General features: G+C 37.4%; 6 protein-coding genes across 9 annotated transcripts; 3 read left to right on the forward strand and 3 right to left on the reverse strand.

The window, feature by feature from the left end:
• Positions 1–543: 543 nt before the first annotated feature.
• Positions 544–3530, reverse strand: LOC18014989 (transcription factor MYC1). Its single transcript, XM_024154737.1, has 8 exons — positions 3363–3530; positions 2956–3231; positions 2439–2535; positions 2297–2311; positions 2060–2116; positions 1386–1952; positions 853–1263; positions 544–760 (listed from the first exon to the last, which is right to left on the reverse strand). Exons 1-8 carry the CDS (start codon positions 3497–3499, stop codon positions 677–679), a joined length of 1644 nt encoding a protein of 547 aa, XP_024010505.1. The 5' UTR covers positions 3500–3530; the 3' UTR covers positions 544–676.
• A 3057-nt stretch (positions 3531–6587) lies between these two features.
• LOC18014480 (beta-amylase 2, chloroplastic) lies at positions 6588–9494 on the forward strand. Its single transcript, XM_006396184.2, has 9 exons — positions 6588–6997; positions 7088–7165; positions 7249–7452; positions 7659–7853; positions 7983–8147; positions 8277–8537; positions 8637–8855; positions 8953–9172; positions 9257–9494. The coding sequence occupies exons 1-9, from the start codon at positions 6758–6760 to the stop codon at positions 9313–9315; spliced, it is 1641 nt and encodes a 546-aa protein (XP_006396247.1). The 5' UTR covers positions 6588–6757; the 3' UTR covers positions 9316–9494.
• On the reverse strand, positions 9449–11921 carry LOC18014481. 2 transcript variants are annotated; one of them, XM_006396185.2, is made up of 6 exons: positions 11846–11921; positions 10733–11673; positions 10595–10653; positions 10369–10497; positions 10142–10277; positions 9449–10039 (listed from the first exon to the last, which is right to left on the reverse strand). In XM_006396185.2, exons 2-6 carry the CDS (start codon positions 11435–11437, stop codon positions 9695–9697), a joined length of 1374 nt encoding a protein of 457 aa, XP_006396248.1. In that variant the 5' UTR covers positions 11438–11673; positions 11846–11921; the 3' UTR covers positions 9449–9694. The 2 variants fall into 2 exon arrangements, with proteins under 2 accessions (XP_006396248.1, XP_024009894.1); XM_024154126.1 differs by having other exon boundaries at positions 11771–11876.
• Positions 11922–12177: 256 nt separating this feature from the next.
• LOC18015229 (acyl-CoA thioesterase 2) lies at positions 12178–16453 on the forward strand. Of its 3 annotated transcripts, none has more exons than XR_002898730.1 (17): positions 12178–12307; positions 12460–12552; positions 12721–12788; positions 12874–12949; positions 13058–13104; positions 13186–13311; positions 13602–13679; positions 13817–13904; positions 14023–14135; positions 14280–14342; positions 14418–14473; positions 14556–14660; positions 14776–14832; positions 15179–15280; positions 15462–15585; positions 15919–15987; positions 16138–16205. XR_002898730.1 is itself a non-coding variant. In XM_006396186.2 (17 exons), the coding sequence occupies exons 1-17, from the start codon at positions 12292–12294 to the stop codon at positions 16213–16215; spliced, it is 1284 nt and encodes a 427-aa protein (XP_006396249.2). In that variant the 5' UTR covers positions 12179–12291; the 3' UTR covers positions 16216–16453. The 3 variants fall into 3 exon arrangements, 2 of the variants coding, with proteins under 2 accessions (XP_006396249.2, XP_024009896.1); XM_006396186.2 differs by having other exon boundaries at positions 12179–12307; positions 15462–15510; positions 16138–16453; XM_024154128.1 differs by having other exon boundaries at positions 12192–12307; positions 12460–12556; positions 15462–15510; positions 16138–16453.
• An 87-nt stretch (positions 16454–16540) lies between these two features.
• Positions 16541–17714, forward strand: LOC18015230. The gene is made up of 2 exons (XM_006396187.2): positions 16541–16901; positions 17357–17714. The coding sequence occupies exons 1-2, from the start codon at positions 16673–16675 to the stop codon at positions 17560–17562; spliced, it is 435 nt and encodes a 144-aa protein (XP_006396250.1). The 5' UTR covers positions 16541–16672; the 3' UTR covers positions 17563–17714.
• A 721-nt stretch (positions 17715–18435) lies between these two features.
• LOC18015132 (transcription factor MYB3R-2) lies at positions 18436–23269 on the reverse strand. Its single transcript, XM_024154130.1, has 10 exons — positions 23217–23269; positions 22756–22822; positions 22576–22633; positions 22352–22464; positions 22147–22259; positions 21938–22066; positions 21656–21824; positions 19922–20030; positions 19495–19801; positions 18436–18545 (listed from the first exon to the last, which is right to left on the reverse strand). Exons 1-10 carry the CDS (start codon positions 23267–23269, stop codon positions 18440–18442), a joined length of 1224 nt encoding a protein of 407 aa, XP_024009898.1. The 3' UTR covers positions 18436–18439.
• Positions 23270–25267: the final 1998 nt, after the last annotated feature.

Raw genomic sequence — 25267 nt, forward strand, 5'->3', positions numbered from 1 at the left:
AATGTTTGGGCAAATTTCAACTGGTTTGAATTGAAATAATTCTTCCTTTTTTTGGTGAAGAATTGAAATAGTTCTATGGATTGATATTTTTTATTTATTAAAGGATAATCTTCAAATAATATTGTTTTAAGTTACAGATAATTGAATCGCATCTGCTCATCGGTTGCTGATGAAGGATCTTTAAAGATGGCCTCTCTTAACATATTTTTTCGTAGCCTTTTGAAGCAACTATGACTTTATGTATTCAGTTACCGGCGACGGGTATGACATTTGGTTAATTAACTTACGGTTTTGGAAATACTGAAACTTATTCACTATGAATTAGATTTTTTTATTTGTTCTTCCTATGCTTTCTTTCGTTCTATGTTGTTCGTCAACGTGTTCCTATAATGTATTTTACTTTTATCAATCAAATTTAGATGACATAAACTTCTACATTGGAAAAAAAAGAAAAAGAAATCCTTACCATTGATATCATTAATCATGAACAATAAGTTTGTATCTTAATTTTTAGGAAGATGACATTGCCGAAAATTCCAACCAAACTCAGCAAAGATTTCATCAAAAAGACTCGGAAGAGTCGATATAAAGTTAATGACATATAGATTCACCAAAGTCCAAAAAAATACAACGTTTCATCAAAAAGTTTATTTTTACAAAAATCATTTAGAAAACCCTAAGTGATTCTCATACTCTCACCAATGACTCTCCTCAGCTCTCGCTTAATCATTCCTACTGACGCAACTGCAGTCCCACGCAACTGCATAACCCCAAAAATGTTACGTGTAAGTCAAGAAAAACCCGAAATCTGTGTCTTCCAAATTTAAAGAAGACTGTTTTTTCAGAATTTACCTTTGCCTTTACATTCAGTGTGAGGAACCCATTAAGTGTGTGAGATCTAACAGAGAAAGCGTCCATGTGAAGTTTGCTCAGAGATTCCATGATGTCTGCAACTATGTAGTCTCTGTATGAACATTTGACTTCGATCACAACTTCTGTTTCTTTGAGTTTAACTCTCAAATGTGTCTGATCTCTGGAAACAGTGACTTGTACCGTCTCTCCTGAGTTTCCATCGATCTTCGTGCTGTCATCGTAGTTCCCTGATGTCTCTTCAATCAATACAGAGCCGTCAAGGCTCTTCGTCGTCTTTCTTTGTCTCTCAACGAAGTTAACTGATCCCATACAAGATTCTAGCTCTTCTACTCTTTCCTCTAGTTCTTGCAAGTACTTGATTGTGTTGTTCAATATGGATTCTTTATCAACCTGCAGAAAGATTCAAAACAGATTCTTGGTTTCTGATACAGGGCTAGCTTTGAAGGATTTAATTCATAGTCTTGTGTCTGAAACAAAGCAAGCCTTTAAGGATTTGGAAACATATATAGTACCTCGTTGACAGTGGGAACCATAGCTTTAAGGACACTGAATTTTTCGTTCTCTTTTCTTCTGTCCGAAGGATCATCTTGATTCAGACCAAATCTCTTACTTGGGAACATTCCCTTTGAGTCTGCAGAGTGCATCAAAGGGACATCGTGCAATATCTTCCGCAACACAGTCTGTGACAATGGCTGCGCAATGCTATGTTTCTGAAGAAGTTTTGAGTTTGGCTGCTCATGCCGCTTCCACCGCAAGAAACTTGAGCCACAATTAGAAGAAACAAGATCCGCTTGTATGTTCTTATCGTTCCTTTTTGATATATCGGCGGCGTATTTGAGTACTGTAGAGACAGTTGTTTTGTAATGCAAGTCTTCATCAGACATGAGATCAGAAATACCAAATTGAATCTTATGGTTCTCTTGGAGCACCGAGTTTCCATCACTGATTTTAATTTTCATTTGATTCTTCTCAGCATCGTTGTCTTGGTGAGCAGAGAAGTTGTTTAAAGAGTTATCGGGTTTTGAAGTCTCCAACAAGCAAGATTTGATGTGTTGAAGCAAACTATGATCTTCTGAAATCTTTCATTGTTCATGGAAAAATTAAATAAAACAAAGGTGTATGAGTTCCTTGTGAAACAAGAAACGACAGCTAAACCCCTTTACTATTAATTAAGATGGAGAGTTACCAATTCTGTGACGCCCAGCTCAATCACACCGCACGAGTAAGGGAAACACACAACAGTCTGGAGAAGATCCAGAAAGACAAAGACACACAGATACGTTCTACATCATTTCAAATTGATATGAAGTACTAAACTTTTCGAATCTAACAATTAGAGCACTAAAGTTTTATTGCTAACAATCAAAACCCCTTTAATTAAGACTCATCAAAATGAATATTATGATTTATATACGTAGCATACCTGAATTGATGCGCTCTAAAGGAAAGAAGCCATATGAACAGCCATGAAGAGCGAAGCAGATGGGAAAGATTTATAGTCAGATTGGATTCTTTAAGAGATCAAGAGTCATTGAAGAAGAAGTGAAAAGGTTGTAGAAGCTTACTCTTGCCAACAAAGAACGAGAGAAGAATTTGTTCTCCGCGTACTGAGCGTTGCAAAGCCATATGGTCTCACCCGTAGCCAAAGCTCTTCCTGGCAAACTAATTAACGTACATATATATATAAACAATCAAATAAAAAGCATATTCATTTTGGATCCTAAAGAAGGAAAAACTTAATTAGAATTACTTAAAAATGTAAATAAATTGAATTAGCAACAATAAGGAATCCCAAATCGAAAACTTGTTGGGGGTACTCTAGTATATAAAGAGTAACAGTCACTCTACTAATTATTGCCAAATAGTTATGAGATGATGAACCGTCACAAGGTTGACCAAACGAGTACACTAAATCTATAGGTGGGATTTGACCCAAGGTGATGAATCTTTACAGACTCATCGTCTTAAAATGAAAAGTTTCATTTCCAATTAGTTTTATGAATTCATTTCAGAAGTAGCTATATATAAATGTAAAATTTAATTTAAATAGATATATAGGAGAGAGAGAGAGAGAGAACAAACCATTGAGAAGGAGAGAAGACATAGGACATGGAGACTAAATAGTACCACTCTTCATCGGAGAGGTCATCTGGTGACAGCATCATACTTGTACTACTGTTACAATTGTGATCACTATGATCATCATGAGTAGTAGTACTACTATCTCCTTCAAGCATACACAGATAAAGCTTCCTAAGCTGCTTGCTTCTCTGCAACCCATATTTACAATGAGCTTCGTATCTCTTCTTCCTTTTCTTTATATCTCCATTGTAACATCCTTCTCCCCACTCCAAAACCCTATATTTAGATTAAAGTACTCAACTACATACACCTTGAAACTCATGATTTAAAAGAAGAAAAGGGCAATGCAAAGATAACATCAAGATCTACTCATTTGTTTTTGTATATGAATTAGATTAATTCCTTACCCAGATTGAGTAGATGAAGAGGACCAGAAAATTCCGTAGCTCCATTGAACACTTCTTACAGCTATAGCAAGTTGTTTTCTTAATATGCTGTTTTGCTTTTTGCTTCTTCCTCTTGCTGCTTCTACACCATCAGCCATTGTCGTAGACTTAAGTAAATGTCGAACAAGTACTGAGTTTAACACTCCAGAACCAAACTGAACCTAAGAAATAAAGAAGGAGACAACGAAAAGGCAAAATTTATTAAAGAGGTTTTGGTATTGAAGCTTTATCTTCCTCTTTTCTTTTTTTACGTCTTTATTGCTTTCTCTTTCTCAGCTTGGTCCTGATGGAAAGAGACTTAAGAGACTTTAAAGTTGAGTACTGTGTATGTCTGAATGATGAGAAAGAGAGGAGGAGAGAGAGAGGAGAGAGAGGAGAGAGAGGTTGACTTGAGTCATGATCTTGGTTTTTGGAAGCTACTCGTCTTTATACAATACTTATGGTAATAGTGTTGGATTCTATTTGGTGCAACCCCAGGTAAGATTCTCTAAATAAAGTGATGCTGAAAAAAATGACAAAAGAAAAATGCATTATCTAGTGATTTTTCTATACTGTGATAGTTATTTGTCAAAAACTATTGTATGCTTACTATATGATTATGTGCGCGGTTCATGAATATCTTATTTCTTTCTATAATAAAACTTATATAAAAAGCTAAAATGATAGAATTTGATGTCTTAGTGACTAAGCTAGAGATTCATAAATTTTCAGTTTTTAAGAAGATATATTGTCTTAGTTAAACTTGTTTTAGTTTTTATCAAACCTAAAACTTGTTTTACTAATAAGACCATACATATTTTTATATATATATATACATATTGAATAACGATTTTCAATTTAATAAAAAAATAGATAGAACGATTATGAACCAAAAGAATCTTGAAAAAGGAAAAAAAAATCTCATCGAAGAAAATTTGTGAATAGTTAGAAGGAAGGATTTGTAAGGAGAGCGATAAGAGTTGATGCCCCTTTATGATTGCGTTTGAAAGAGTTCTGAAGCAAAAAGCCGGATAAATTTAATATGTAAGAGAAGACTTTGTTCTCGATAGTGCGATCAATAATAATGTTGAAGATCCGAGTTTCTGGATTAAAGAGATAACCAAAATCAAATAGAAATGATCTCTGATATAATATCTCAATTTTTGAAGAATGACGGTTAGAAATAGATCCAACTATTTGCATTTACAATTGTTAAGAACGTCTAATATCAATCATACATTGCACATAAAAGACAGTATTGACTTCAAAATTTATCATTCAGGAATCTACACTAAAAGTGTTTAGCTTTCTTTCCATTTGTTAATGGTATTATTGTTTCTAAGCATGTGTGCATAGTCTTTTTAGTTTGGCCTTTTTGATTGTAATCATCTACTGATAATTTTTTTTTTTTTACTTTTCACTATACCACAACAATTATATATTTCATAGTTAAAAAAGGATATATGATTTATGGAATATTAATTAACCTAAAAACTTCTTGTAAGATCTCGACCTTTTTGGTTATGGTAGGATCATGTGTTTGGAAAAATGTATAATAGTAGTATAGGTTATTCAAGGTCTAAAAAAGGCGCGTGTTATGTATCCATTTAAGTTTTGAGTATGAAATAATACACCACGTCAGGGTTTTACTGTCTTACACATTTTATTTATATTTTTTTATCTTTTTGTTATGTGGACATGGAACATACTTTAACAGAGATTTTTGTTTTAAAAAAAAAACGGAAATTCTTGTTTGGTTCTCATCAATGTAAATACTTACTTTTTTATCAATCGATCTTAAGTAATAAGTGTATGACAAACAGAATGTACTTATGCGTAGTTGGAAGAAAATGGAATATACTATTTCGATATTGAAGATTCCGATTTCTATGACTACAAGATATAAATGCTCATTTTATCCGAATAATTCCATAATAGATAGTACTAATACGTAAAAAATTATTTAAAAGTAGAAACACATACGCAGCACTGTTAAAGTTGGATGGATTATCTATCGCGGAACATCAAATAGCGATTTATTTAAATACCTTCACAGTACTGTTTTGTCCGAAGTACGTAAATAACAAGTGTCAGTAAAAAAATAATTGAATTTAAGTAAGGCAATAAAAGAGCTGGAGAGAGATTGAAATGAAGACAATAAACTCGTGAAAATAATAATTGATCCATGTCCGATCCACGAAGCCCACATTATTTAGTAACGCACAACTTGTGGTTGCATGCACATTTATTTCCATAACGACAAAACTTTGTGTTTATTTCTATAAATTATCTCTTTCTAACATAAGTTTGCTTAACCACTGTAAGTCTATTGCGTGTTTATATTTTGTATTTTTAAAAAATTATTTGAAATTTTAGGGGCTCTAGACTTTTTTTTTTTTTGGCTCTAGACATTTTTCGTACTAATAGATTAAAATTATGGTCTACAAAGTCTAAAAACTCTTTGACAAAAGAAATGTCTATAAAAAAGAAGACGAAATGTCTATATATACAAATCTAACCAATCTGATCCTAAATCAAATTGTATTCAAGGAAACCACCGCAAAAGAGAAAGGTGAAATAAATCAAATCATAGTAGTTCGACCAAAATTTAGTAGTTACGAGTTACGAGAGTGTTGCAACGATAAAATAGTGAAATTCAAAAAATTTAAAGCTTCAATGATTTTGTAAGACGCAGCTACATAGAGCATTGATTACAGACGCGACACAACTGACATACAATTCTTTCCACTATAATGCACGTCGTCAGATAATAGTAGTATAATTTTACATCGTTTATATCAAATTTACAATATATATATATATATAGGCTTAGGCAATTGCATATACACTCGTGCAAGTACAATGAATTTTATAATATCCCGGACCAAAAAAACTTTTATAATACAATACAATAACTGTTTATTCCAATGGGTAATATTATACATGGATTAAAGGAAAAACAGAATAGTTATTGGAGATTTAATGGAGACGAATATAAAATACTCTTAAAAGCATTAGAGCTTTCTGATACAGACCTGAGGTTAATGGGCCAAATAGAAGTTTCTCAAAAGCCCATTCATAAACTTCCCACGCGCGCGAGTTGTCCGACGTGGAAAGGTAACCTTACGTACGGCCACGTGTGCGATGTAAAGAGGTACACTACAAAACTCTTTGTACGTACTCAAACGGATCTGAGTGAATCCTGAAACTTTTTGTTCCTTTCAAAATTTGATTTTAACCAATGGTTCTTGGATCCACGAAAAAGCATTGACACCTTCACGTGGGGTTTGATTTTCTATGCCATATCTCGTCTTGCTTCCCAGAAAATTTGAATATTGGAACAACTTTTGCTACAGAATTGAGAGAATTTAATAGTGATGGGAGAGGTTTCTTCGATTACGTTGGCTCATACTGTAATTCCAGCGAGCGTGAAGCTTGGCGCTCCGGCGAGAGTATCGGCTCGGAGCTCGTTACCGTTTAGTGTTGGAGATTGGCGTGGTGTTTCTACATTTTCTGGTGCTAGGCCCTTGGTTTTTGCCAAGGTGAAACAGAGAGGAGTGAGTATTGAGGATAAAGCTCCAATTGAAGCTCCCATGGATGATTCTACTGATCAGCTCGTAAGTGTAGAATTACTTTTTCCGTGATGCGATCGTATTAGAGTTCACTCGTTTTGTGAAATCTCTGATGGATCACTCTTCATTTGCTAGGTTGATGAGCAATTTCTGCAATTTGAAGAGCGTGATTTTGCCGGCACACCATGTGTTCCCGTATATGTTATGCTACCAGTAAGTGAGTTTTGGGAATTTTTGTTTTTTTTTCTAGAGATTTGTTTTGGTTGATTTCTGCTGAGTCCACTGTTGAATGATAGTTGGGAGTCATTGATATGAACTCGGAAGTGGTTGAACCGGAAGAGCTTATGGATCAGTTAAGAACCCTAAAGTCGGTTAATGTTGATGGTGTTATGGTCGACTGCTGGTGGGGAATTGTGGAGGCTCATACGCCACAGGTGTATAATTGGAGTGGCTACAAGAAACTTTTTCAGATGATACGCGAGCTTGGACTTAAGATACAGGTATTGATCATGCATTCCTGAAGTTTCTCTTCCCTATTTGTTTATGGTCGATGGTACAGAAGCATCCATTCATCATTTTGCTCTCCAAGTTTTTCGTTGTGATGTTTCGAATAACACTTACTTTGAGTCTCCTCAACTCAGTTTAGTGGAATGATTCGTACACTGAGATGAACGGTTTCCATGTTCTTGACTTATGTTGACTTCAGGTTGTTATGTCCTTCCACGAATGTGGAGGCAATGTTGGAGATGATGTGCATATACAATTGCCCGAGTGGGTGAGAGAAATAGGTCAAAGCAATCCCGACATATACTTCACTGACAGAGCAGGCAGGCGTAACTCTGAATGCCTTACTTGGGGACTTGACAAGCAACGGGTTTTAAGAGGAAGGACTGCTCTGGAGGTATCGATTCTACTATATGGTCAAAGAATCTGTAGCAACTAGCATATTTAGTTTAAGTTATAATAGGACTTCTCTTGGAAGACCACATGCAAATCACTTTGTAATGAGGGATCTTTCTTAATATTGTAGGTTTACTTTGACTACATGCGAAGCTTTCGTGTGGAATTTGATGAATTCTTTGAGGATAAAATCATCACAGAAATTGAAGTCGGACTAGGACCATGTGGGGAGCTGAGATATCCTTCATACCCTGAAGAACATGGATGGAAATATCCTGGTATTGGTGAATTCCAGGTACTCTTTCTTGATGGATCATAAGCATATACAAAATTACATTCTGTCTTCCATTGCTATTCAGACCAATACTTTATTAGTTTACTCACCGATTTATCTTCTCTGCTGTGCTGTCTCCTCTCTGAGCAGTGTTATGATAAATATTTGATGAAGAGCTTAAAGGAGGCTGCAGAGGTAAGAGGGCACAGCTTTTGGGGTAGAGGACCGGATAACACCGAGTCTTATAATTCAACACCACATGGGACTGGATTCTTTCGCGACGGTGGTGACTACGACAGCTACTATGGCAGATTCTTTCTTAATTGGTACTCGAGAGTTCTGATTGACCATGGTGATCGTGTTCTTTCTATGGCAAATTTGGCTTTCGAAGGAAATTGCATCGCTGCAAAGGTGAACAAAGCTCTATTAGTTAAGCAAGTGCACTACATTTCACCATATTTTCCGGCTCTTGCTAATAGAATTCTTTTGCATGCCATTTTTGGAGACCAGCTCTCGGGTATACACTGGTGGTATAAAACAGCTAGTCATGCTGCTGAACTAACTGCTGGCTTCTATAACCCCTCAAACCGTGATGGCTACGGTCCAATAGCTGCGATGCTGAAGAAACACGATGCTGCTCTTAACTTCACATGCGTGGAGTTAAGAACACTTGCTCAACATGAGGATTTCCCAGAGGCACTGGCCGACCCAGAAGGTCTAGTTTGGCAGGTAAGAACTTCCTCAACTCATAGAAGTGATTGGCTTTAACTCGTTTAGGCCCAAACATTTGAGTTCAAACTTTTGCTGTCATGTTTAATCTTTTCAGGTCCTGAATGCTGCTTGGGATGCTGGTATACCTGTTGCTAGTGAGAATGCTCTTCCTTGTTATGACAGAGAAGGTTACAACAAGATTCTTGAAAACGCAAAGCCCCTTGACGATCCTGATGGTCGCCACCTTTCTTGTTTCACTTACCTGAGGCTTAACCCAACTCTGATGCAGTCTCAAAACTTCATAGAGTTCGAGAGATTCGTCAAACGAATGCATGGTATAGCTTTTGTTTTATATTCTCATAGTGGAATTTATAGTCTCTCCTCAAGGGTTTGTAACGTTGCGTTACTGTCACTTGCAGGTGAAGCTGTTCCGGATCTTGGTTTGGTTCCAAGAACCCAAGAGGCCAAATCCGAATGAATATACATAAAGTTAGTCATGCTACTAAAAAACACTAGCACTAATAGATGAGTGCGTGGATTATGAAAATAACATCTTGGCCTGCCTTTACCAATTCAAGTTTGTAGTTGTGACTTAAAAATAAGTGAACTTGTAAAATGGATAGTGTATATATATATAACAACATTAATGTTATGTCCACTGAGATTTCACAAGCAATTGCTAGAAAGCAACCGAACAAAAATTATTTTTGTGAAGAAAAAGAGATGATGCTTCACATCTCGGATTTAGTGAAGAAAATAAATTCTCAATCTCTCAATAATGATTTTTCATCTAATTTGCCTCTATGATTCTAGGAATCTACATTCTACATGTACACCTATAACAAGAATTCATGCTCTTACCTACACAACAAAGCTGAAGATTCCTCTTTCTTGAAGATCATATGTCCACTGTTGTCATCCACAGGAAAATATCGATCTATGAATCGATTCCAATTTCTTCTCATTCCTTTGAAGGACCACGGAGACGGGGATCCTTCGACGCCTGATCCTGCAGAGCTTTCTCCTTCTTCTGGATCATGGAATGTTCCATACGACGGTGATGGAGACATGGGGATGTTCAGAGAAGCCGCCTTCATTATAGCCGCTCTGTATTCTTCGTCATGATCCTCAACAATCGATTTCTGGCGCACAATTCTCTGCTCCACCGGAATCTGCATTACTCGGTCCTCTTCCAGCATTAACTGAAAAAGTTCACCACACAGAAAGTGGTTTTGTCAGAACTCAAGATCTCCAAAAGCTGAAGCGGTCCCAAGAAGCCTAAAAACACATTTCAAGGTACTCACATCGAGAGCTATCTGTGATTCCCTTTGAATCCAGATGATGGCGTGATCTGCTGTTGCATTACAGGAGAGAACTATCTGCTCAAATCTCCCATCAACTGGGACAGCTGTTCTCACAACCGGAGGAAATCTTCCCAATCTGCACCAAGGGCATATGGTTTTCACTTTGACAACTCGTCTTTGAGCTGAAGAAACGATTTCGAAGCACATGAGTATCAAAATATAAATACCTCAAGGGCTTGCGCACAACAATGTGGTATAACCTACCAGGGGCATATAGCCGCCTGGTATCTTTAAGCTTTTTCTCCTCGAACGTGAATGTATCTTTCAAACATGTGAGGCATAATACGCATGGCAAGCTGATGGTTTAAGATGTAAACAAGACCATGAGATTCTTGTCCTTTTCTCTTTCTACACCTGAGGCTATTAAATTTAATATTCCTACTGTTTACTTACCAGATGATTGACTTGAAGACATCCTCCAGAGCTGTAGTTGTCCGAGGTAAGAAATCATCCTGGTTTGCACATAATAAAACTGGATCAGAAGAAGCACCTAGGCGTGTCAATGGAGGTCAATTCATATAATCATCTTACCTGTAGAACAACAGAGTTTATGACATCGGCATATGTCACTGCTAGATGGAGAGACATGCACCTTGGAGGAGCAATAGCAAAGCATCTTATCCTCTTTCTCTCTATGTTCCCTAACCTATCCCGGTTCTGAACCACAAACAAGACCAGCAAAGACACAACCCCTGCACCTAGCGAGTGCCCAACAAACGTCAGGGAATAACCCGGGTTTTCGTCGAGTAGTTTCTTTAAAACCTCATGCTCCTCCTCAAAAACCCACATGGCCGCCTTCAACAGCCCGTTGTGTACATAACCTCCATCAAACTTAGTCTGGCCAAGTTTGTTATCAAGCAGAACAGCGTAATCACTCTCCTTAGCCAAGTTAAGACCCCTAATAGCCAACACTACATGGCCATTTTGGTGATCCAAGTAGATCATGTAAGGCGTGACACGACCTTGAGTCTGGTCATAGTCTTTCTTGAGGACAACGTGATGTGGGTCAATCCCGTAACCACCAGGAGGTGCCCACATAGGGTTATGGAGATCCTCCTCATAGACGGCTAAGATCAAGCGGCAGAGCCTAGGGATGGGCTCAAACTCATCTGATGTGGCTAAACCCCAATTCTCGCTCTCGTGACCTGCTGAGTATAGACATTTCTTCCACAACCAATGGGCACAACCCAGGCAATATACACATTCAAGTACGGGAACACAACATAGTATTGACATGGGAACCTATGAAGCAATCAAGCATTATATACTGCCCGGAAGTTAGGTTTTTCCAGATTAAATAAGGAAGAACAGGTAAGATGTACAGTTGAATCGGAGAATTTTCTGGCAATGGGATCGGAATTTTCCACCAGAACCACCCACTGACCGGAGATTGATCAGTGTGGCTCAAGGGGCTCTAAGAACAGAGACAGAATCATAAGCTGGTTGGATCAGGCTGGAATGATCACGAGTAACTGGAAAAACAAAAAGTTAAACAACATCAAGTGATTACAATCTAATGTTTTGGCGCTGAAGAAGACAAATCGAAATAAAAGAGATAAGTAGGATTACGAGAAGTCAAAGTCAAACCCAGTTGGTGGTTGTGGTTACAGACCGAAACGACTTGTGAGAGAATCTACTACTCACCATAGATGCTCGGAAGATTCCAATTAGCTTCCTCGCCAACAGCGAAGAGACGTGCAATAAGGTGACGAGGATTTCATGAAAATCCACGGTCGGGTCGGGTTTGGGTTAGATCTGGCCCAAGTGATGACAGCGTATTGGGTCCCTTAAACCGAAAAGTAGTTAGGCTTTGAAATTAGGCCCATCAAATTTGTCCTTTTGGTAGCTTTTAGCCAACACTCATGGGACATGATTAACACGTTTTTCCATTACTTACATTTTTTTCCCTGAAAGTAAAAAAGCGTAGTTATTGCATCACAAAAAATTGAGAAAACGAGTGGTGTTGCAGAAACTGTACGCAAGGGCGAAGGGTACACGATAATTAACTCCTTCCATAATTAAATGTTGAACAATTGACTTAAGCAGGCCATTTTTTTCAACGTTAAACGACGTTTTCTACTAAATTCTCCATGAACACTGAATCAGGTATTTTTTCGACATCTTATTACCACTTTGTTCGAATTCCGGATGAGCGAGAGAAACAATCGATGTTGAACTGAAGAGTTCTTGAATCTGTTCTGTTTTTCCCCAACAATTTCGGATGATTTAAATAAAAAATGGATGCTTTTGGTTTACAGTTGTCGAGTTCCTTGGGAACGTGCGCTTGTTACAGCGGTTGCCTAGTTCTTCTCTGAAGCGAATCGCCCAAGTCGTTGTGTTGAAGCGTTATGGTCAGTGAGTGATCTCTAAGATTCCTGTGATTTTGATTTTGTTCTTATCGAGTTCCCGCGAAGTCGATTTGATTGGGTTTTGTTGATTTGTATGTAATCCGTGCGTGTTTATTAAGCAGTGCTTATGTTTGTCTGCAATGTGATATTTTGGTGTTATGTGCTTCGCAGAAAGAGGGGATTACGTGGTTCGTGAAGATGAGGTTGTGGAGGGCGTTTATTTTCTCTTACAAGGACAGGTTCGTGTTTGAAGTTGCTTGTGTGTTAATAGTCTTACGAAGATGGACAAACCCTATTTCAACGGTTTTGTTTGATTATTTTCAGGCTCAGGTTCTTGGATCACCCGGAGAGGAAAACAGTTCGGAGTTCCTCTTGAAACGATTTGATTTCTTCGGCCGTGGTTAGAGGATGATTCTCTTGTTAAATACTAACCATTCTTCAGTTTCAGTCTGTTTATTAGTCTTGTTTCGCTCCCCGATTTAATTCGCTTTTTTTATCCTACGTACAGGTATTTTTGGGAATGTGTACTCAGCAGATGTTGTCGCTGTATCAGAGGTATTTGCTGAACATTATCTATTTTTTCCCTTTTGACGGCCTTGAGCTCATGGGTTCTGTTTTTATGCCTCTTCTTTGCAGCTCACCTGCTTTCTGTTGATGTCTGTTCATTGTGGTTTGCTTGAGACAAAGTCAATCTGTGATTCAGATAAGGAACTTGACTCACGCTGTCTTGTGGAACGCATATTGTGTCTGGATCCATTAGATGTACGAATTCTCCACCAATCGCCCCTTCATTTTGTCCAATTTCAGTTCTTAGGCTCAGTTTGCATCCATTCACTTTTACCACTCCGTGGAAATCAGGAATATCTGAACATAGTTTCTTATCACATTTATACATATCTATGTTAGCTTGACATCATATATGTGAATTACTTATAAATGAGATTAATATAATCTGTGGAATCAGGATTATCTGAACATTGTTTCTATATAACATCCTTTCTCTGCCTGCTGGTAAATGAAATTTGAGAATTCTCTTTTTTTTTTTTTGATAGTTGAATGTATTCCGGGGGTTCACTCTACCCAATGCTCCAACCTTTGGAAAGGTTTTTGGAGGGCAATTAGTTGGACAGGTATGAAATTTTCTCATGTAATGTAAGGCTGTATTTTATCTGGTTTATTTGCATGTATAGCTTGTTATGTGCTATTCATATCAGGAAAATAAGAAATAACTAGCACTCACTGTGACACAACTGCCTACACTTCGCAGGCACTTGCCGCAGCATCAAATACTGTTGAATCTATGAAGATAGTCCATAATTTACACTCCTATTTCCTTCTTGTTGGAGATTTAAATAGTAAGGACATTATCTCAATGTGCTTTTGAAAAGCAAGCTATTGCTTTTCCTCCTTACTGAAAAGCGTTCCTGCTGTTTTCTCCGAATTTCACACTTTGCAAATTATTAACCCTTGCAGTTCCCATCATATATGAAGTTAATCGCTTACGTGATGGCAACAACTTTGCTACCCGAAGAGTAGATGCAAGACAGAAAGGAAAAACAATATTCACCTTGTTTGCGTCATTTCAGGTTTCATGTTATATTCTAGAAAATACATTTCATTATGAATATCCATGCTTCTCGTACTGTATGTCATCATGAGAGAAAAGCTTTTCACGCTTTTACACAACAGGGAAAGCACCTTGTAACTTCTTCTTTTCCTTGGTTTTACAGAGAGAGCAACAGGGTTTTATTCACCAGGAGTCAACCATGCCTCATGTGCCAGCTCCTGAAACTGTAAATCATTTCTACTACTATTGAGGCTTATAACGAATGTTAGATGATTGTCATTTTCATCGCTATCTTTTGCAGCTTGTATCAAGAGACGAGATGCTTGAACGTCGTATGACTGACCCTCTGCTACCTAGGTACGTAGAAGTATTGTGCCAGGCCAATTATTCCAAGAGCAAAGAGTGAATCACTTTTTAATTGTTTCTTTCTTTATTTCAGGGATTACCGAAACAAAGTTGCAACTGAAAATATTGCTCCATGGCCCATAGATATTCGATTTTGTGAGCCAAATTATTCTACAGAACAGACAAAGTCTCCTCCAAGGTTAACATAGCTGTCTAACTCCTGATAAATCAATATTATATTGCTTAACTAATACTAAATGTCGATGTGGTAACTCATAAAAACTAACCACTTCTTTCTTTAAGTCATCTTGCAGATTAAAATACTGGTTTAGAGCAAAGGGAGAGCTTTCTGATGATCAAGCTTTGCACCGGTGAGCAACTCTACTTCAGTGGTATAAAACTGAAAATAGCCTAAAAAGCTTGGTAATTATTCATATGATCTAGAAAAATTTGAATGTAGTGCTAACATTTGAAAACTCTAAGCAGTTCACCGATGAACGGTATTTTATTATCACCAATTGATATATTTTGAAGTTTAAAGTGTAATCCAGACAAAAAAAAAAAAAAAAAGTGTAATCCAGACTATTAAAAGCCAGATTATTTTTGGCATTGACAACTTGGGGGTTTTATTGGGACATATATCTACTGTGATCTTTCCGGAAACCTGTTGATTATACTTAGGAAACTGACTGTATTGTGCACGCGATTGTCACACAGGTGCGTGGTAGCATTTGCTTCAGATCTGATATTCGCCTGTATCAGTTTAAACCCCCACCGTAGAAAGGGCATGAGTGCAGCTGCTCTTAGCCTGGACCATTCGTAAGCTTTTTCTTTTCTTTGGGCCTAGTGTGTGTTTGCCATTATTCTGTACAAACCACGTAATTCATATATATATATATTACACGTAGGCACACACATAAATTACATATCTACAATTTTACAATCTACGAAAACAATGCATCAAGTGATTGTTTCAGTCTCTTCTTAATTGCTTTTGCAGGATGTGGTTCCACCGACCTCTAAGAGCTGATGATTGGCTGCTCTTTGTGGTAAGAAAAGTCCATCTTCATTTCTTTCTGAAGAAGGAGTAGTTATTACTGGTAGAAATCCGAATGCTTGTTTAGGTAAACTGAAATTCAAATTCAAATTGCCTTAAAAAAAAACAATTTGCACAGTGTTTAGTTGTTTTTGAGAACCGTATATTCATATGGAGATGCCATAGCCGGGTATCAAACCCGGCGTGACATAACCACTAGATCAGAAAAACTTGCTTGTTTAACTGCTATACATCTGGTTCATATCTCTGTCACTTGGGAATTGCATTGGTTGTGTTTTACATTTACAGGGTAAACAAGTACATTTTAGTGTAACTGTCAAAGATCTGAATTAATAATCACAAAAACTTTGAGGCGAGACAAATATAGTAAGTTGCAAGTAACAACATTGCACGTATGCAGAGTGTGAGTCCAACGGCGTCCCAGAGTCGCGGTTTTGCCACTGGCGAAATGTTCAACAGAAAGGGAGAGGTACGTTGTTGCAGCATCCCTTTTAAAACCCCAATTAAATACATATAACTATTGAAGAAATGAAGAACCTAGAGTCTACTTCTTCTCACGCTCCCTTTGTTTAAAGCATAAAGAGAGTATGTATGTATTTTGTTGATAACTCGTGTGCAGCTGGTGGTATCTTTGACCCAAGAAGCTTTGCTAAAAGAAGCTGAGACTATTAAGCCCGTCTTCGGCGCCAAGCTCTGAGTGACACACACACACACACGCACACACCATTGGATTCATTGCGAGAGAGTTTTTTTTGCATCTATTTACACCTCGCGGTCACATTCTAATGCTTTTTTTCGATTCAGAAATTTTTTTTTTCCCACTCCAGTCGAGAAAGGGTCTTATATTTTGTACTTATATGTTTGTATGTTGCAAACTGTGTGATATTTGCTCGACAATGAGACGTAAAAGAGAAAATAGAAAATTGGGAATTAATTGACGGCTTTAAAATTCATTTTGAGCTGAAGCTGATAGCAAACGACGCCGTTTTAGGGGACGTTTGAGCTCGTAACGTTTTTTTTTTTTCTCGCAACATTTCACATTCGAAGAGGTTTTCTCGTAGACGCTCCTCCTCAAATTTGAAAAACCCTCGGCGTCGGTCTAGTGAACCTTTCACCATTTCGAAATTCTCAGGCGGAATTTTTTCAAAAATTTAATGGCCCTAGATCCCGAGACGGAACCTGAGGTTGACCTCGATGAAGGAGATCTGGAGAAATTGGAGTCAGATGTGAGGCAGATGGCCAAGAAGATCTCCGACTACAGGCAAACCCTACCGGATCATCTCAGGAACACTCTTGATTCTGCGATTTCGTCTCATAGACCCGTTTTACGCAACATCGGTTCCGGGTCGGGTCCTCTGCCCCCGTCACGCCTCACTATCGCAGGTTCCTTCGTTTTTTCCATTTTGATTTATGCGAAATCGAATTGGAATATCACCCTACTGGAGTATCTCTTTTGGTAGAGGGAGGGATTATCAAGCAAATCGAAATTTTGGACTTTTCGTTGAAAATCGTTTTGTTTTTTTGGCTTTCATTGAGATAAAAATCTAAAATGAGCAAACCAAACCATATGGGCGCGTTTTGGTTGTGCTGCATAATCATGCTTTAACTGATTAGATTCTGTATATATACATTGCCTAAATTGGATTTGTCTGCATTATGATGTTTGTGTGTTTTACTTTTACATGGTCATGTATCAGTTGCAACATTTGTGGGATCCCATTAAAATGAATGATAACAAGTGTTGATGGTATTGTAGAGAAACACAAGAGCCTGCACTGATCTTGTCTTCTTCTTCTGTTATCAACCAATCTGAGGGGCTTTTTTCTTTTTAATTGCAGAAACAGAGGTAGCTAAAGTTGTGATGGGAAGTCAAGAGCAAGACTCTGCAGAGAAAATGGTTGAGCTCAAGGAAAGAATGTCGAGGAATGCTGCGAATATACCAAAAGTTGTGAAGCGAGTGCGAGAGTGTATAGAGGGTATCCATAAAATCGATTCCTTTGACGGAACCATTCACCCTGCTTTCACTAGGCGGAGACTCAACTGACCCGTATCTATTTTTCTTCATTGTGGGAATGTTTAGGCTCTCTCCATAGTAGTTTCCTCTTAAGCGATATATGTCCTGATTTGTTAATATGTGATTCTAGATTGATTCGGCATGTACATTCTTGACTCTTAACCGATTCATTCTCTGGGTTATTCACAACATTTGATCTTTTTGCTATCAACATATATTCTGTGGAAGTACTACTATGGAGACTAAGACTAGTTACTGAAAAAAAGAGTCAAGTAAGAGTGTAACTAACACCTTTGCACATGCCTAGCTACATCTTCATTTTTTTGCAATGTCAGATTGTTGTTTTCCCAAATTGCTCGAAAAGTGAATTGTTTCCGAATATTATGGGATGATATATATATATAGGAGTACCCTCCTTTTGATCCGCAAATACACAAATAGCTGACAAAACCCATGTTATTTAGCTCTTCATTGGTTATATTTCATCCCTTTCATTCTTTAGAAGCAATAATGAAGAAAATACATTATTCAAGTCTCTCGGGACATTAACATATTCCGCCAGTCGTTTTATTTTGATAATTTTATTTACTCACATGACTACAACGATCGACTGAGATTATATAATTAATTAATTAGACTACTACTGTATAGACAAAAATTTAATAACGAAACCTAATCCCCAAAAAAATTATCTGTTGCTTTTGTTTTGATCCTTTTTCCTGTTTTTGTTTTTATGTCGAAAAGCTTTTGTTACAAACATGCATTGACGACATTTCATATTCCTTCTGTTCAAATGATATGCTCAGTTTCATAACACAAAACCAGATAAAAACAACGATAATAATTAATAAACCAAATAATAGGCAGGGTACTTAATAAATATCGACTTATAAAACCCCTAAACTAACTACGACCTTAACCAAAACGGAGGCAAACCGCCTTTATTAGAGTCGGGCAAGATCCTCGCCGAGAAATTGACAATGCCGTTTCTTTTTCCAAGATCGTCCCACAACCTGTAACTCAGACACTGCATAAACCCCTCCGGAGCATATTCTCCCGTGAAATCCTTCACCGGCACACGTGCCGTTCCCACGTGCTTATCCTTGTTGTCGGAGATTTGGCAATAAACCCTTACGTACATGAATCTCTCTTCTTTCTTCTCCGGCGACCAAAACTCCGTCTCTAGCTTCTCTTTCCACGTCGGATAATCCCCACCCACCTCGTCCACACTCGTTCTCACTGCCCTATTCCCGGCGATTTCGAAGTCGACGAATGCCTTCTTCTTCATCGGTTTTCCACCGTCGACGAGACCCTCCGCCGATATGGCCGAGATTTCGAGTTTACGAGGCTTTTTGCTTAACGTTGAAGGAGCAGAGGCATTTATGCTTTCACGAGATATTGCTTTCTTGCTTTCTACTGAATCGGAGAGAAGTCTTTCACGAGACATTGTTTTTTTTTTTTTCTTTCTTTCTAATTAGAAGGAACTTGTATATCCCTATTTATAAAGGTCTTTTTACTTTTTTACTTTTTCAGTTAGCTAGGATTAGGAAATTAGGAAGGTGATGAGAAGTTACCGTGCCTAGTAGAGAAGAAGCTTGGATATTTCCTCCTAATTTTTATGCTATTATTATTATTTATTAAAAAAACTATTAACTTTTTATTATTTTTCTTGTAACAGATAGAATCATAACGATATATATTTGCAACAGGTTTTCAATTTTCTTTAGCTATGTTTTCATTTTTTATTTATTTATTGTAGTAGTATGAACCCAAACTAATGTATACTACTAACCGATCAAAGCCTAAAATATGGTGGATAAAACAGACAAAAAGCGAGACCAAACATAAAAAACCTATGTATACTTGTACATCAAGAAAATAATGCGAAACCGTGCATGGTTTGCTGAGTTCTTGAGTATGGAAACTAAAAAAGAAATCGAAGTTAATGCACCTTCATGTCAAAGGAAATCAAACTCCAAGCGCCTCTCCAAGGGTTTTGAACCAGAGGATTTCACAATTATGGAGTTGGAAGAAGGAGAATTTGAAACTGAATGTTCTTCTTCCTCACTTGATAGGTGACTTGGAGCATCTGTTTGAAACGGTGAGTCGTCTTCCTGTCTGCTCCGTTTCAAACCCGAGGCTGGTGAGCTTCTTCTGGAGATAATCGAAGGTGTGTTCTTGAAAGTACTCGCAGCCATTCGAAACCTCTCTCTAATCTCCTTCACTTCTTGTGCGTACACACTCTCTTTGCTGCTCTGTGGAGTTATATCTGGAGTATTCTCCGAGATTTTCACAGGAGAGGGAGTTGCTAACTGTGGAATTGCCCATAAGTTCATGTGATGATGACTTTTAGAAGGCGTCGTCCAATGAGAGATTTCAGCCTTTCTACTGCGTCTAGACCAATCTGCAGATTCTACTGATGATGAGATTGTTTCTTCTTCCCCTCTAGGAAAGCTTGTGGATGAAGTTAAATCCCTTTGAGGACTCTTGGCAGCTTCCTTGATGATTTGAAATGGTTTGTAACTTTCGGGTACCATGTTTGTAACATCCTTATCTCAGGCTCCTAAGAGAGCGGGGAACCGGGTATGTTAGGTCGGCCATCGAACCGCATCCGGTAGGATGTCCGATCTGGTGAGCACACAGGATCGCCAGGAAAACGCCCAGGTAACAATCAACAACACAGACTTAGGCTGATCTCTCTATTAAACCTGAAAGACAAGGGGAGAGGAGGGGTGAGTAATTGGGATTACTCAGTGAGGGTGGACCTTAAGGAGGCCCACAACATCATCAAACTAGCATAAATTGGTTTTAAGAGATCTAATCTTAAAGCAAGCTCAAGCAACACATATATAGATATATTTACTTATATATATAGACAACTCATTCCTAGCAATCAATCACACAGCATTCAAGGGTAACCCTACAAACAACTACACAAGAAACGGGTCCCTGGACGCGGCAGTAGTGGGCTGCCACATGGGCCCCCATGCCTCACCCGGAAAGGCAACCAGAATAATCCCATCCAATGGCTGGCCTATTACCATACCCATTAGTCAGGATCACTCTGCCAGTCACACAGACTGATCCACAGCAATCACCGAGACAGGCTATGACACTAACGGTCACTCAGACGGCTGCTCATAGCGGTCTCACCAGAAAGCTGTACCCAGCGGTCCCTTTGGACGGCTCAATAAACAGTGGATCGCTAATCCACTCCAGCGATGGCTCTAGCCGTGCCTCACACGACAGTGATAGCCAACAAACAACACTGACTCCCGCCTCTGGGAGCCAGGGGTCCTATCAGAGATCTATATGCACAATCATCTATTTCAAAGAATCATCCATTTCTTAAAGGTCCTTCCATTATTAAGATGCACGTTCGGTGATACCAATTGTAACAAAAGGAACAATAATCAGGTTAACATCACACAATCAATATTTTAAAGTCCAATAAGTTTAGATCCAAGTTCAGGTTAATTATCTCATTCCACCAGCAACCAGCAATCATCAACAAACAGGCAACATAGATCCAGGCCCTAAACAATTCTAACAACCCTAACAAGCAGATCTAAGCCTGATCTAAGAAAAGGTCACTTAAAAGACAACCATGCATATGTAAGAGAGGATGAAGCCACAGAGCCCTCACCTTGGCTTAGAAGGCTGAGAAACTGGAGGAGGAGGCAGAGGAGAAGGAGATCTAAGAGGAGATCCATCAGAATCAGCTCCCATCTCACCCAAAGGAGAAGGAGGCGGCGCAGACATCACAGTGAGGCAAGGAAGCTTCGACGGCGAGAGAGGCTTGGAGGATGGCGGCGGCCGCGGCAAGGAGAGAGAGACGTGGCCAAGAGAGAGAAAGAAGAAGAAAAAAACGCAGAGAGAGAGAAAGGAAGCAGCTCGGCGCAGAGAGGAGAGAAAGAGAGAGGAAAAAGGTGGCTAGGTTTGATTAGGAGCTTAATGAGAGTTTTAGGGATTTAATTAGGTATTTATATAGAGGTTAAATAGATGGGCTAGGCTTAATGGGCTCTTAGAAAGAAATTAGGAAAAGCCTAATTAAAAAGGAAATAAAAAGAAAAGGGAATAGAGATGGTTTAATTTAATAAAACCAAAATTAGGAACTGGTAACATCCGATATTTGGTTAACCAAAAGTCGGGATGTTACAATGTTGCTCTGATTGATAAAGTTAGACTCATCAGAACCACAAGGCCCTGAACCAGAGAAAGTGCTGTTAGGAAACTGTTCCAGTCTCTTCTTAAGTGAGCAATTCCAGTGGTTATTTATACTATTTTCTGTCCTGTGAGTTTCCATAACAAAAAGATATTAGAGAAGCTAATAAAAGCAAACAAAATATCAAGATCAACTCATTAATTTGAACAAAAAAATTAATCTCAGTTTTCAAGGACAAACCTTCCAGGCAAGAGCTTGGCAATCTCGGCCCACTTATTGCCTTGTCCCCTTTGTGCTTGGACGAGAATCAATTCCTCTTCTCTAGTCCACATTGTTTTTATTATATTCGGATTTAAATGATTATGCCACCTAAACGTAAACAAGCACCTTAATTATGAGGACCGATGCCAATTGATAAACAAAATGTCCACAAAAAAAAAAAAAAAAACCTTTCACGGCATTGTTTGCCAATGCGACCAGGGAGTTGCTTTGAAATTTTGGACCATTTAGGCTTATCATTCTCCAGAAAGACCTTGACCAATTCACTTAATAGGTCATCTTCCTAAAATATATAACAAGAGAATATGATATAATCAATGAAATAGCTAGCAAAGATCAATAAGGAAGGGGATCATCATCTCACTGAAAAGTTACCTCTTTTGTCCAAGGTCCTTTGTTGAGGTTTGGATCAAGAACCTTTCGCCAACGGTGTTGACACTTGATATCGTTCCTCTTGTCTTCTTCCCAGCTCCCAGGAACACATTCAGCTAATTACCAAAAGACAAGAGAAACAATCTATTGGTAACATACAAGAGCTTCTTTTTTGCAACATTATAATTTGAAGACGACAAAAAGCCAATAATCAAAATATCATTTACCAATTTTTTTCCAATTCTTCCCCTCATACCTCTGCACAGCATTTATCAAGAGTTTGTCCTGCAGACATTAGAACAACAACAAAAATGAAGGAAAGAAGATTTCAATCTCTCAGAGAGACTTTCACATATGAAACTGATCAGTTCCTTGAAAAAGACAGACCAGAACACAATTGAGCTTACCTGCTCAGGAGTCCATCCTCCTTTACTTGATCTTCTCGTAGGACCATTCACTCTTCTGCTTCTGCACCTTTAAGCGAACATCACATCAATAATCATCGAGCTCAACATCGTTAACTAAACATATATTGTTCTTAGACGATTCCCCCATAATTATACATCATAATTAACCTCCACCAATCTTACCATCACACGATCGAGCCCACATTACTAATCATATATGGCACACCTAAATTGATCACAATTTTCTTATAATCTCCATTACTCTATAACAACACACAATCTATGCCTCATCACTAACCACATAACAACATCCAATTAGATCACAGTTTTCTTAAACTCCCAAAATTAATTATACCATCACATTTTGTCACAAAAATCACAAAATGCAGGAACTAATGTCAAGAAAAGGAATTTGAAGAAGAACAAACCCTCAAACAGAGTCAATTACAAAAGTTACTAACCCTTGGGTGTGGATATCATACTTGAATCGATTCAAATCGTTAGATTCTGTCATTATTCCTCAAAAAGAAAATAGACAAAACCCTAAAACCTTAATTAGTTACGGTATACTATCACAAATATAACTACATATTTCTCTTAAACTATGACGCAAATGGAGATTCAAGAGGAGAAAAGAAAAAGAAACTATTCCCAGCAAAATCTTTGACGTGAGATTTCTGTTGTCGTTGACAAGTAACGGCTACCCAAATCTTTGTAGTACATATCACACGAGATTATAGTATAACAAAATCAATCCAGAGATTTACTCTCCCAAATTAACACGTTTTTAAAAATAAAAAAAATTGCTGTAATTTTTTCTCTGATTTTCTTTTGCAGTTTATTTATGTAAGATTCTATTAATTGTTTTTTATTCAAATGTTTCCACCAAAGTGGCCTATCCAATTATTTGTACTGGGATTTTTTTGTTTTCGCACCCAATTTGTACTTGGATTATGTTAACTCTTTTTAATATATAAAACCACTTTTTGTCGAAGGAAAAAGATTCTATTAATTATTTGAAAATTTGAAAAATCCAAAATAGTTTCTAATAATTAAGAAAAAAAAAACAATTGATAAGATGAAAAAACTTTAAAAAATATTTCATTCGTTGATTTTTAAAACAGTCTTAATTTGACTATTTTTATTGAGTTTTATTACATGCATCAACATGAAATTTTATAAACTTCTCAATAAATTGATTGTTTTCCGAAAAATTATTCTGAAATGATTTTTCTTTAGAATATTAATTTTTTTAATAATATTAAAAAAGTATAAAGAAGACAGACAGATAAGATAGTTCTTCCAAGGTGTTGTTGAATATATTAGACGGCTCGAGGACAGGTACGAACGTTATGGCCGAGCCAGTGACATCGACTGCACCTACGAATCCTCCTTCCCGCAAAAGGGTTCTGCAAATTCATAAACTATGATCTTTGTATTCTGACCCCAACAAAAAAACAATATATCTCTATTTTATCTATCTATTCATATGTGAAATGTATAATTAAATAGAACGAAGATTCATGGAAGAAATATTATTGTGATTACTTACAATCTTATGGATGATTGGATAAGGACATGACAAGCAGTTGTGTCCAATCTCCTTGCACCTTGAACACATGTGATCTTTTTCTTCCTCAACTCTTTCTCTCTTCGAACAAACATCATGTGAAGTACAAATTTAGTGAAATACTGAATAAATTATAATATAATATATCGATGCGCATCTTTGATCGATAAATAAAGAAGAATATATTTTATTTTTCACGAGATTGTTTTATACCTGAGCCACCATTTTACGAAAGTGTGTGTATAATGCTGCTTTGGAATAAAACGTCTGTCTTGTTCTTAAATTGAAATAGTACTGTAACAAGAAACAAAAACTCATAAGGTAAGAAATGATATAGGTTTACACACCCTGAAGTCAAGAAAAAATAATATGAGACAGTTTCAATAAATAATTCGAAAAGAATTCTGAACGACTAGAATCTACTAGTAGTCAACAAGATTAATCAACTTAACTTAGAACAAATATAGTAGAAGGCTAGAAGCTATTACTACCAGGCACAAAAGTATATATACATCATCCCTCTGTGTTGCCTTGTACATGAATTTGTTGGTAGCTTTTTAATGAACTGTACTAACATCTCAATCAAGACAACAATAAAAACCCTTGTACTGCACTGTCTTTTCTTAAGAAGAGAATCACATTCACATAACTCAGTAGACATCAATTAGTATATGTATCACTAAAAGCACACGAGTTACTCACACGATTCAGCATTCTTACAATTCATCGGTTGAAATATTGTGTGGGAATTGGCACCACAAAAGTCAAGAAATACTATATATCATTGTATTTCAGGTTATATATGCATATGATTCAACATCAGATCTCATGCCATCATACATGGCCCAAGATAAAAACATCATGAGTCAAGAATCAGAATCTGTCACACTAAATAACCAAAAAAAAAAAATCTACAATACATATTTCATGAATCTAACAGTA

This window comes from Eutrema salsugineum, unplaced genomic scaffold (genome assembly GCF_000478725.1).
Source record: "Eutrema salsugineum unplaced genomic scaffold, Eutsalg1_0 scaffold_3, whole genome shotgun sequence".
Taxonomy (NCBI): Eukaryota; Viridiplantae; Streptophyta; class Magnoliopsida; order Brassicales; family Brassicaceae; genus Eutrema; species Eutrema salsugineum.